This window comes from Onychomys torridus, chromosome 6 (genome assembly GCF_903995425.1).
Source record: "Onychomys torridus chromosome 6, mOncTor1.1, whole genome shotgun sequence".
NCBI classification, from domain to species: domain Eukaryota; kingdom Metazoa; phylum Chordata; class Mammalia; order Rodentia; family Cricetidae; genus Onychomys; species Onychomys torridus.
This window is the reverse complement of record NC_050448.1, coordinates 56,854,453-56,868,061: the sequence shown is the minus strand read 5'-3', so window position 1 is coordinate 56,868,061 and position 13,609 is coordinate 56,854,453. Positions and strand designations below refer to the sequence as shown.

General features: G+C 41.0%; 1 protein-coding gene across 2 annotated transcripts in view; it reads left to right on the top strand.

Moving 5' to 3' along the window:
* The window catches only part of Rxfp1 (relaxin family peptide receptor 1), a 132,838-nt gene that overhangs the window by 57,242 nt on the left and 61,987 nt on the right, over positions 1-13,609 (top strand). The window contains exon 3 of one of the 2 annotated variants that reach the window (XM_036190591.1): positions 10,294-10,392. In XM_036190591.1, coding sequence (XP_036046484.1) covers positions 10,294-10,392 — 99 coding nt within the window. Of the gene's footprint in view, positions 1-10,293; positions 10,393-13,609 lie in introns of those variants that run through there. The other variant, XM_036190592.1, reaches the window with a different exon arrangement.

Below are 13,609 nucleotides of genomic sequence, written 5' to 3'. Positions count from 1 at the left end.
ATGGGAAATGGTGGCCCTGAGAGAATCACACAGGCTCCTTTTTAGCAAAGTTATGGGAATATTGGGGTGGGGAGGTTGACTTTTAAACTGATTGGTAGGAATGAACTTAAGGGGTATGGGTTAATACTGGATGGTTAGTAGTTAGGGACTTTCCAGCAGCAGGGTAGGGGAAGCTATCTTTTGTGAGCATAAGGCTGTGGGGCGCTTTCTGATAAGTTGCCCCTGGGCTGTGCTTTTTCCAAGAAGTGTTTGTTCAGTTCCAGTAAACTAAATTTGAGGCCTAAGAGCCTGACATGGCATTTGCTTGGTTCTCTCATTCTTCCCTTGAGTAGTAAATTATCTCAAATCCTGGAGATGCTTCTTCCTGACCTACAGCTAATATTGTTGTCTCAGAACCATCAGCTGGACTATGGAGATTCCTTCCTTAACAAATCTAACCAAGGCATTCATGATACAGGGTCCCCAAGTTAAGGCCAGCCGTAAGAGGACTAGGGGGTCAGGCGAGGCCTGTGGGAAGGTAGTCAACCATGGTGACCAATTAAATAGGGATTCGTACCATCCTTTTCCTGACTCCTGCCATCTGCAGGATCAAGTGTTAGGGAGTTAGTCTAATTTCCGATAACCATAATCCCTTCATCATAGGGTGGCTTTGTGTCCAGAACAGCCAGTGAGCCTTGGTGAGATTGGGCTTCAAGGCATTTAGAACCTGATAAGTGGCTGTCCAGAGCCCTAGGGGATCCCCCGATTAGAAGGTGGGTCCATAGGGGCAACCCCAGTGACTGATGGGGAGGCCTCAGTTCTTTCTGGTTTCAAGGGTAGGCTTGGATTTAGCAGGAGCTACTACCTTGTTAGCAGGGGCTAGTTGTACAGTTGTATAGAAAACATGGTCCTTGGGGTCAAATCTAACCTTATCTCAGCCCCTAAGTTTTACCTGATGTCTAGTCCAAGGCTCCTTTACCAAGGTCAGTAAATCTAACACTGGGTTGCATGATCCTGCCCCCTTTTCCACCCCATGGTGGCATGGTGGGTGAGCCACCCTGGATACTGTGATGAGGTCACCCATGCCTTGGGGCCGTCTACCAGATATGAGCCATAGAGGTTCAGCTCCAAAAAGCACAATAGTAATCACCTGCTCCATCTCCATAGGTTTGCCTCTGGGCTTTAGTATGCCCGGGGCAAACATAGAAATGATGCTTTTGCACAGAGACATCACTGCCCCAAGGCCATAGCAATAGTCTTCCTAAATCAAAGTCCAGGTCTAGAAACCATGTCCCAGAGGGAGCTGAGGTGATAAGGACCTCCCCATCTGCATTGATGATGGCCCAGGTAAGGTTGCCAGGCTGGTGGGGGTTGCGGTTGTTCTGCCCAGGCGCCAGGAGGGGGAGCCCCAGTAAGCATAGGCTGAGGAAATGTGTGAACACAGCCATGACTTAGCTGGGTCAGTGACTTTCTGGATCCTCAGTTTAAAAGGATCTTGAGGATGTGCAACCGCTTACTACAGGCCTAGGGCAGCCTCTGGAGTGTAGTCCTCTGGGTCTGTGGGGGGTTACAGGCTTCATGTGGGTGTGGTCCACCTTGCTTGCAGTAGATGTTGTCAGGATGACAGTGTAGTGTCCCTTCCAGTCAGGCTATAAAGTCTTCTTTCAGTGTCTCTTGATGATCACTAAGTCCCCAGGCTGCAACCCATACGGTAAGGGCGGTAGTGCTATCATATGGTGCTCAATTGGGGCCAAAGCTGTTTCTGGACCTGGAATAGGGCTTGTAGGGAGGAGTGAAATTTTTGGTCATCAAATTCAGCAAAGATTTTGACCTTTAGGTTAGGTAGCAAGGGTCGGGGGCATAGAGTACATAATCTTCAACGGGTCAAGCCCAGGTTATAGGGAGGATTCCCGGTCCAAAAAAGAGCAAAGGGAAGGAGAGACACCCAGTCACCACCAGTCTCAAGGGTTAATTTAGTCAAAGTTTCCTTTAAGGTCCAATTCATCCTTTCTATATGTGCTGAACTCTGGGGATGGTAATCACAATGAAGCTTCCAGTTAATCCCCATAGCTTTAACTAACTGTTGTGTTACCTGTGAGATTAATGCTGGTCCACTGTCTAATCCTAAAAGGGTTGGGAGGTGATCCTAGGGATGATGTCTTGGAAGTTTCCTGGTGACTATCCACAGTCTCTGTTTGGTGGGATATGCTTCAGTCTATCCTGAAAAGCTATCTACCAAAATCAGTAAATATTTGTAGCCATGTGGACCCCGCCTTTACATCCATGAAATCTATTTCCCCATTGGCTCTGGCCCATTCCTCTTTCTTTGCTCCCCATCCTTGTGCCAGTGCCTGATCTTGCATTGACCAGGTGGCAGGTCAGTCAACAAGCTACAGCTTCTTCTGTATTCAGTCTTAGGTAGAAGACCTTAAGCTGAGCCCTTCTTAGTAGGTCTTGTATTTCCCTTTCCTCTAAATGGGTGCCCTGGTGTATTTGGAGAGCCAGTTGGCTGGCAAAGTCTGCAGGGAGAATAATCTGCCCTTCAGGGGATTTATACCAGCCGTCCTTCTTGCATTGGTGCAGGAGCAGATCCTTCTGAGTTTGTCTCTGGTATAGTTTAGGTCTCTGACAGGGTTGGAGCTAGAAAGCCGACCACCAAGGCCGCCACAATGAAGGGTTGCTTCCTGGGCTGCCATATCCGCCTGATCATTTCCCTTAGAGATGGGTTCTTCCCCTCTCTTATGCCCTGGGCAGCGTATGACAACAACTTTCCAGGGCAGCCATATAACTTGCAAGAGGTCTAGTATGTCCTATTTATTTTAATTGTCCTTCCTTCAGCCCCTCTCTCTATAGATGGCTCCATGGACATGAACCATAGGAAGGTGTATCAGCTATTGATGTAAATGTTAAGTCTCTTTCCTTGGCCCAGTTGTAAGGTCTTAGTTAGGGCTATCAGCTCAGTCCTCTGAGCTGTCGTACCTGGAAGTAGGGCCTCAGCCCAAATGATCATCTCCTCCATAGTTACAGCTGCCCCTGCCCCGACCTTGATCAAACTGCTGCCTTCTGTGTACCAGGTCATTTTGGTCTCCTTTAGGGAGTAAGTTTGCAATTCCAGCTTCATCCACTGTAGGTGGCTTAGAATTTCTTTTTTTTTTATTAAATATGTTTATTTATTAAAATCTTTTGCCATTTTACATACCAACCCCAGTTCCCCCTCCCTCCCCTTCTCCTTCCTCCTCACCTCCCTCCCACTCTGCCCCCATCCACTCCTCAGAGTGGGTAAGGCCTCCCATGGTAGTCAACAAAATCTGACATACCAAGTTGAAGGAGAGCCTAGCCCCTCCCCATTGAATCAAGGCTGAGCAAGGTATCCTACCACAGGGAATGGGCTCCAAGAAGTCAGTTCATATACCTGGGATAAGTCCTGGTCCTGCTTCCAGGGACCCCACAAACAGATCGAGTCACATAGCTGTCACCCACATTCAGCCAGCCTAGTTCAGTCCCATGCAGGTTCCTGAGCTGTCAGTCTAGAGTCAGTGAGCTCCAACTAGCAGTCTCTGTGGATTTCCACATCATGTTCTTGACCCCCCTCTTCTTCTTCTTCTTTTTTTCTTTTGAATGTCAAATGTCATTTATTGAAGGAGGGAGGAAGTCTTAAATACAGACTTACAGCACAATGGGGGAACCCTAGTTGGCAGAAGTTCGCATCTGATTTTTTTTTTTTTTTTTTTTTTTTTGAGCTGAGGATTGAATCCCGGGCTTTGTGCTTGCTAGGTAAGTGCTCTACCATTGAGCTAAGTCCCCACCCCCACTCCTGATGTTTTAAAATCTTACATCTAAGCAGTTAACGCCCAATATGCTGGATTCACAGACAAGGAGCTTCCCTTAAACATTCAGGAAGGTGGAATCTCACAGGGAATTAGCATAGGGAGGATATCAAGGTCAAGGTCAGGAAGCAAGGCAACAGTTACCCAAAATGAGGGCCGGGGACCTACAGGTCCCCCTTTACTAAAAAATGAGCTTCTGATTCAGGTTGCATGTGACGTCAGCAGGTCACCTTACCCATCATGGAGACACCTGTCCAGGCCACACAGGTGTTCTGTCTTAGGTTGGTGAGCGCCCCCCAGGAATTACTCGTCTCTGAATACTCATTATCATACAGGCTCAATTGTGTGAGAGCTGCAGAGTTGACTATTGCCAAAGATCTCTAAGTGGCGCTGGGCTTGCAATCTGTGTGTTCGACACAGAAAAGACCAACAGAAGTCTTGACCCACCTATAGCCGGTAGGCTAAAGGCAACTGAGCCATTCCCTTCCTTAACGAGTTTTACTGCAAATTGGAGACCTTGTAAGATGGTATCCTGAGAGCAAGTAGAACTTGAGTTTGTAAATTTATAGCTTTCAAGGCCAATTGAAATGTACATAATTATTGATTTCAATTTGTTATGCCCAATAGCATGAAAGATTAATTAACTGTGGTAGCTACTTTTGCTGCCAGGGTCCCCACTGTGCAAGCTGTAGTAACCAATTATGAAATGGCAATCCCCAAAACAGTAATAGCAGTGGTCGCCACTGTTATACCAGCAACAATGGCAGCAGTGGTGTCAAATTCTCTTCTGGAGCATGTGGGTATCCATTGGCATGGACGCAACTCCAGGACCATGAACCACTAAGGCCCATTATTCTTGATCCCAGCATGACCCAAGCTGGCAGCTCTTAATATTGTGATGTGTCATTGAGGGTTGCTCAGTAATTGAATAAAACCAGATCTTATTATAAGCAACAGTCATCCTAAGGTCCTCCATGTCATATATATAGCCTTATGGTTCTGTGTGTTGCAGTCTGATTGTCCTTTGCTTTCTATCTAGAATCCACTTATGAGTGAGTACATACCATGTTTGTCGTGGGTTTGGGTTACCTCACTCAGGATGATTTTTTTTATAGTTCCATCCATTTGCCTGCAAATTTCATGCTATCATAGTTTTTCTCTGCTGAGTAGTACTCCATTGTGTATATATACCACATTTTTTTTAATCCATTCTTCAGTTGGCATCTAGGTTGTTTCCAACTTCTGGCTATTGCAAATAATGCTGCTATGAACATAGCTGAGCATGTATCTTTGTGGTATGGTTGAGCATTCCTTGGGTATATGCCCAAAAGTGGTATGGCTGTGTCTTGAGGTAGTTCGATTCCCAATTTTCTGATAAACTGCCATACTGACTTCCACAGTGGTTGTACAAGTTTGCATTCCCACCAACAGTGGAGTTGTGTTCCCATTGCTCCGCATCCTCTCCAACATTGACTGTCATTAGTGTTTTTGATCATAGCCATTCTGACAGGTGGTATCTCAGAGTCATTTTGATTTTCATTTCTCTGATGATTAAGGATGTTGAGTATTTCTTTAAATGTCTTTCAGCCATTTGTGTTTCTTGTTTTGTGAATTCTCTGTTTAGCTCTTTAGCCCATTTTGTAATTGGATTGTTCGGTATTTTGATGTCTAATTTCTTGAGTTATATACTGTGGAGATCAATCCTCTGTCAGATGTGGGGTTGATGAAGATCTTTTCCCATTCTGTGGCTGTCTTTTTGTCTTACTGATGTATCTTTTGCCCTGCAAAAGCTTCTCAGTTTCAAGAGGTCCCATTTATTAATTGTTGTGCTCAGTATCTGTGCTGCTGGTATTATATTTAGGAAGTGATCTCCGGTGCCAATGCGTTCAAGAGTACTTCCTACTTTCTCTTCTATCAAGTTCAGTGTAACTGTAATTATGTTGAGGTCTTTGATCCACTTGGACTTGAGTTTTGTGCATGGTGACAGATATGGATTTATTTGTTATCTTTTACATACTGACATCTAGTTATGCCAGCACCATTTGTTGAAGATACTTTCTTTTTTCCATTGTATGGCTTTGGCTTCTTTGTCAAAAATCAGGTGTTCATATGTGTGTGGATTAATGTCAGGCTCTTCAATTCGATTCCATTGGTCCATATTTCAGTTTTTATACCAGTGCTAGGTTGTTTTATTACTATAGCTCTGTAGTAGAGCTTGAGATCAGGGATAGTGATGCCTCCAGAGGTTGCTTTATCATACAGGATTCTTTTAGCTATCCTGGGTCTTTTGTCTTTCCATATGAAGTTGAGTATTGTTCTTTTCAAGTCTGTGAAGAATTGTGTTGGTATTTTGATGGGAATTGCATTGAATCTGTAGATTGCTTTTGGTAAGATTACCATTTTTACTATGTTAATCCTACCTATCCATGATCATGGGATGTCCTTCCATTTTCTGATATCTTCTTCAATTTCTTTCTTTCTTTAGAGATTTAAAGTTTTTATCAAAAAGGTCCTTCACTTGTTTAGTTAGTGTTATATTATTTGTGGCTATTGTAAAGGGTGATGTTTCTCTGACTTCTTTCTCAGCCCTTTTATCATTTGTGTATAGGAGAGCTACTGATTTTTTTTAGTTCATCTTGTATCCTGCTACTTTACTGAAGGAGTTTATCAGCTGTAGGAGTTCCCTGATAGAATTTTTGGGTCACTTATGTATACTATCATATCATCTGCAAATAGTGAAAGTTTGACTTCCTCCTTTCCAATTTGTATCCCTTTGATCTCTTTTTGTTGTCTTATTGCTCTATCTAGAACTTCTAGTACTATATTGAATAAATATGGGGAGAGTGGACAGCCTTGTCTTGTTCCTGATTTTAGTGGTATTGGTTTGAGTTTCTCTCCGTTTAATTTGATAGTGGCTATTGGCTTGCTGTAAATTGTCTTTATTATTTTTAAGTATGGTCCTTGTATGCCTGATCTCTCTAAGACTTTTATCATGAAAGGGTGCTGTATTTTGTCAAAAGCTTTTTCAGCATCCAATGAGATGATCATGTGGTTCTTTTCTTTCAGCTTGTTTATGTGGTGGATTACATTGATGGATTTTCTAATGTTGAACCATCCTTGCATCCCTGGGATGAAGCCTACTTGATCATGATGGATAATTTTTTTGATGTATTCTTGGATTCGGTTTGCCAATATTTTGTTGAGTATTTTTGCATCAATGTTCATGAGGGAGATTGGTCTGTAATTCTCTTTCTTTGTTGCATCTTTGTGTGGTTTGGGTATCAGGGTAATTGTAGCTTCATAGAAAGAGTTTGGTAGTGTTCCTTTTGTTTCTATTGTGTGGAACAATTTGAAGAGTGTTGGTATTAGTTCTTCTTTGAAAGTCTGGTAGAATTCTTCACTGAAACCATCTGGTCCTGGGCTTTTTTTGGTTGGGAGACTTTTGATGACTGTTTCTATTTCTTTAGGGGTTATTGGACTATTTAAATAGTTTCTCTGGTCTTGATTTAACTTTGGTATATGGTATCTATCCAGAAAATTGTCCATTTCTTCCAGATGTTCCAATTTTGTGGAGTATAGGTTTTTGAAGTATGACCTGATGACTCTCTGGATTTCCTTGTTGTCTGTTGTTATGTCTCCCTTTTCATTTCTGATTTTGTTAATTTGGGTGCTCTCTCTTTGCCTTTTGGTTAATTTGGCTAGGGGTTTGTCTATCTTGTTGATTTTTTCAAAGAACCAACTCTTTGTTTCATTAATTTTGTGTATTGTTCTCTTGGTTTCTATTTCATTGATTTCAGCCCTCAATTTGATTATTTCTTGGCATCTATTTCTCCTGGGTCAGTGTGTTTCTTTTTGTTCTAGCGCTTTCAGTTGTGCTGTTAATTCATTGGTATGAGATTTCTCCATCTTCTTTATGTGTGCATTCAGGGCCATGAATTTTCCTCTTAGTACTGTATAGTATCCCATAAGTTTGGGTATGTTATACTTTCATTATCACTGAATTCTAGGAAATCTTTAATTTCTTTCTCTATTTCTTCCTTGACCCATTGATGTTTCAAGTGATCATTATTCAGTTTCCATGAGATTATAGGCTTTCTATAATTTTTGTTGTTGTTGAAGTCTTTAAGGCTTTAAGGCATGGTGATCCGATAAGATACAGGGGGTTATTCCTATGTTTTTGTATCTGTTGAGATTTGTTTTGTGACCAAGCATGTGGTAAATTTTTGAGAAGGTTTTATGGGGTGCTGAGAAGAAGGTATATCCTTTTGTGTTAGGATGGAATGTTCTGTAGATATCTATTAAGTCCATTTGAGTCATAACATCTGTTAGGTCCTTTTTTCTTTGTTAAGTTTCAGTCTGGTAGATCTATCCTTTGGTAAGAGTGATGAGTTTAAATCTCCCACTACTAATGTGTAGGGTTTGGTGTGTGTTTTAAGCTTTAGTAGTGTTTCTTTTATGAATGTGGGTGCCTTTGTATTTGGGGCATAAATGTTCAGGATCGAGACTTCATCTTGGTGTATTTTTCCTGTGATAAATATATAATGATCATCTTGATCTCTTTTGATTGATTTTAGTTTGAAGTCTATTTTATTAGATATAAGGATAGCTACACCAGCTTGTTTCTTAGGTCCATTTGCTTGGAAAGCCTTTTCCCAGCCCTTTACTCTGAGGAAGTGTCTGTCTTTAAAGTTGAGGTGTGTTTCTTATATGCAGCAGAAGGATGGATCCTGTTTTCTTATCCATTCTGTTAGTCTGTGTTTTTTCATAGGTGAGTTGAGACCATTGATATTGATGGATATTAATGACCAGTGATTGTTAGTTCCTGTTATTTTTGTGGTCGTGTTGTCCTTCTTTGGTGTTTGTTGGTGTGGGATTATCTATTGCCTGAGTTTTCATAGGTGTGTTTAGCTTCTTTAGGTTGGATTTTTCCTTCTAGTGCTTTCTGTAGAGCTGGATTTGTGAACAAGTGTTGTTTAAATTTGGTTTTGTCATGGAACATTTTGTTTACTCCATCTATGTTGATTGAGAGTTTTGCTGAGTATAATATTCTGGGTTGGCATCCGTGGTCTCTTAGTGTCTGCATAACAATTGTCCAGGATCTTCTAGCTTTCATAGTCTCTATTGAGAAGTCTGGTGTTATTCTGATGGGTTTACCTTTATATGTTACTTGGTCTTTTTCCTTTGTGGCTCTTAATATTTTTCCTTTGTTCTGTATGTTTAGTGTTTTGATTATTATGTGGCGAGGGGACTTTTTTTTGATTCAGCCTATTTGGTGTTCTGTAAGCTTCTTGTATCTTCATAGATATTTTTTCTTTAGGATAGGAAAGTTTTCTTCTATTTTGTTGAATATGTTTTCTGTGCCTTTGAGTTCTTCTTCTATCCCTATTATTCTTAGGTTTGGTCTTTTCACAGTGTCTCATATTTCTTGGATGTTTTGTGTTATGACTTTTTTGTCGTTAGTGTTCTCTTTGAGTGATACATCTATTTTCTCTATTGTGTCTTCATTGTCCGAGATTCTCTGTTCCATCTCTTGCATTCAGTTGGTTATGCTTGTTTCTGTATTTCCTGTTCATTTAGTCAGGATTTCTATTTCTAGCATTCCCTCAGTTTGTGTTTTCTTTATTGTCTCAATTTCATTTTTCAGATCTTGAATTGTTTCCTTCCTCTGTTTAATTACTTTTTCTTGGCTTTCGTTGATGTCTTCCAATTTTTTGTTTGTTTTTTCTTCCATTTCTTTAAGGGAGTTTTTCACTTCCTCTTTGATGGAGTTTTTCATTTCCTCTTTCAGGGAATTATTTATTTCCTATTTAAGGGAATTATTTATTTCCTCTTTAAGGGAGTTTTCATCAACTCCTCAGTGGATGGCAGCTCAGCTCCTGGTTTTTATTATAATTGCATTTAGGCCGCCACCCCCAAAGCTGGGCCCGCCTGCCTCTGCAGGCCCCATGCTCCACTCTGCTCTTCCCTCCTGCCTCCAGAATTTCTTGACTGTCAAGCTAGGCAGTGGTGGCACATGCCTTTAATCCCAGAACTTGGGAAGCAGAGGCAGGCAGACCTCTGTGAGTTCAAGGCCAGCCTGGGCTACAGAGTAAGTTCCAGGAAACGCACAAAGCTACATATATAAACCCTTTCTTGAAAAACCATTTTAAAAAAAGAATTTCTTGACTGTCATGAAGTGGTCCATCTAAATCTGGCTCAGGGAGAAGGGTGACCAGGTTGAGGACACTGCTCATGAACTGGACCCAAGGGGGATTGAGAAGAAGAGCCAGATAATGGGTCAACTGGGTCATCTACCTGTTGGTAGATAGCTATCTCGGACCTCCCACTGGGGACAGAAATGCACACCTGAAGTAAGTCCTTGATGGTAATTATCAAACCACCTTTGAGATTCACTGGCTTATTTTAGAAGAACTATTTTTGCCAAGATAGCAAAATATATGTTTGGTTTTCCTTTTTAACTCTCTTGCTATTGGATTTTTCTTTTCAGGAGACAACAATGGATGGTCTCTACAACTTGACAAATACTTTGCTAATTACTACAAACTGACTTCCATGAAACCTTTCGAGGCAGAAACTTCTGAATGCTGTAAGTAGCCACAGCAGCTGAGTCCCCTCTTTGATGAGTTCATGGTAAGATGCCATGCTATTAAATTTTGGATACAACATTCTTTGTTGAAAGCCAATTATAGTTTTCTAATTGCAAACATTTTAAGAAAGGAAGCCTTAATTTGGAATTCTGTCTTTAAGTACACCAGGAATCAATCAAGTCAGGTATTGCAAACAAAATTAGTGTCAGTGGTCAGGGTTGCTGTTTTACATAATGTCCTTTTGGCCATCACCACAAACCCCAAAGTGAAGGAAAGTGAGGAAATGGAAGAGCAGAGCGGCTGCTTGGGTCCCAATGTCTGCAAGCAAAAAAAGGCTTCTGTGGTTGAAGCCACAGCTCTTTGAAAGCCGAATTCACTGCATCTTGCTGTACACTGTCACCTGCTGAACACTTGCACATACTGCACAGGCTATGGAAGGCAGAAAGCCTGAACAGTAGCTTCATTCTGCTTTAGATCAAGAACACTTACTAAAATTATTCACTTTAAATAAATTCAGTCTAGTTAATAAATTATGCAAATATACACATGTGCTTTGAACCCGTCATTTTCAAAACTAAACCCATAAGCCAAGAGTTGGAGGACAGGGAAACTCTTTTGCTGTATTATTTTCCTTTTTGTTCTACCACAAATATAAAGTTTAGCTTTTTCAAATTGTTAGTATTTTTGTCTCCACAACTCAAATGAGATTAATAGGCTACCAGCAATCTCGAGTGGAAAGGTACACACATCCCTCCCATGAGTCTTAGAGGTGCACAGCAACCTATGTCAGCGCCACGCTTGCCTCTCAAAAGAGGGGGACTAAATAATTTGATTGTTAGAAAGCTAAAAGTTCAGCTGGCAGTGTAGCCAATGGTAGGACACTTGTCTAGCATGTATGAAGCCTCAAGTTCAATCTCTAATATTGCTGAAAAAATTTAAGCTAAAATCTTTTTGAAGAAAAAAACTTAAAAGGTATAGCATTGCTATCAATAAGATATAAAAATATAAACTAGGGGGCTCAGAGGTTAAGAACACTGACTGCTCTTCCAGAGGTCCTGAGTTCAATTCCCAGCAACCACATGGTGGCTCACAACCATCCACAATGAGATCTGGTGCCCTCTTCTGGCCTGCAGGTGTATATGCAGACAGAACACTGTATATATAATAAATAAATAAATCTTATATATATATATATATATATATATATATATATACAAACTAAATGTATTATCTTAAAATGCAATTTTGTTTTTTAATATATTAATTTTCATTTCTTATATTTTAATTTAATTTTATCTCACACTATTCAAAAAATTGATTTGAATCTTATATTTTACCACAATCCAAAAATATTTTATCAACTGAAAATTAAGGTATAGTTATCAATAGAATCAAATTAATAACATATCAAAAAGTTATAGGAGGTAAAAGTTAAATGGAAAATGAAAAGGTAATAGCCCCCAAAAATACTCCATAAGAAGATGCTCAGTTTGGTGTAATGGTACACACCTGCACATGCATCACATCTAAAAAGCTCCATGGTATATGTTGTCATGACAACACCAAAAGCCTGAGTAGTAGGATCTGACGTCCAAAACCATCCTGGGCCACACAGTGGAAATAAAGAAGGGGGAAAGGGAGAAGGAAGGAAAGAAGGAGACAATGAAAGAGGGAGAGAGAGAAGGAGGGAGGAGAAAGAAGAGCAGAGCGGAGGGAGGGAGAGCCCGAAAGCTCTTGCTGAGGAGAGCTGAGCAGCTGCAGCCAAAGATCAGGTCACTGGGGTCAAAGAGAGAAATCGGCAGCTTACGGAACTCACAGTTTATAAAGCAAAAATAACGGGGGAGATGGACTGAGTCCGCCAAAGAACCCTGTTCTGCCCACTCTGCCACTGGGGAGACGTGTCACAGGTATGACGACTGCTCCAGAAGCATGGCCCTACACAAGGGACGGTGGATCCAGAGCGACACCGAGGTAATGGTTTTTATCGATACTTAGAGGACATGAAAAGCTGGATTTTTAATTGGATTTCTTTAGAGACAGTGGGGATTAAAATTGCTAAATTAAACATCTTTTTCAAGCAGCACAGGAAATAAAAGTGCAAGATCAAAATCTTGGGTGAAACTTAAATTAAGGTTCCTATTTGTAACACTTTCTCATGTCAGATTCTTGGTGGAAATTAACATCAAAAACATTTTGGGATACTTGAAAGAATGTGAGCAATTCACATTTTAAACTCACCTCTTCGGAGAAATGCCATGGGAAGCATCACCCTTAGGACAGCCAATGCGTGATCAAAGTTTGACTTTGAAGGATTTGAGGGAGAAATTATTTACTCGTTATCTGCCAGCATTAAGTTGCTAATGCATTAATCTTCTTTTTAACCCAGTTGAAATTCTTACATGAACAATTTTTAATGTAATTTTATATTAGCAGGGTGGCTTTGAACCCACAGTCCTTCTACCTCTGCCTCCCAAATGCGGGATTCACAGGTGTGTGCCATTATTTTCCTCAGAACAGGTACAACTTAGGGATGTGATGGAATTCAGTTTCTCAAAAGATATTTTAAAACATTCTTTCTTGTCATACATAGGATGAGTAACGCCTAAAACTGCACTTATGGGGTGAATGCTTTGCTGTGCATTCTAATTCCACTGAGAGTGGGTGTTGGGAAGATAATGGGATGCATATACGCTCTGGCCATCTTGTGTGGCTGGAGCATCTTACAGATGAGATTCAACCCATCTGAAATTCTCTGGAGACCAGCAGTCCACATAGCTAAGGAGTCTAGCACATTTGTGTTCTGCATAACTTAGACAGTATGGTTTGTGCTTGCTCTGGAATGGACACAGTCAGGACAGTGAATGTTCCCCTCTGCATTTACCCCTTCCTGGTGCTGGGAACTACATAGTTGCAGCTGCAAATATTTACTGCCCTGATGTACAAGGGGAACATTTCCAACTGTTGTCAGCCAGGAACATGTGTAGCCATGTCTACCAACTTCTTCAAAGACACTAAAATGACAGTGCTTTACACACAATTGCTTATTTTAAGACAATTATAGCTCATTTAAAACACTGCATGGACAAGCAAAAGTTGCTGTAAGGATTCTGTTCTCTCACTCCCCAACCCTGAGCCACACAGGAAAACCCTTTCGAAGGGATGAAGCCTCATCATTCATCAGTTACGTCTCCTTTCCTGCTTGCTTCTGGTTAAAGT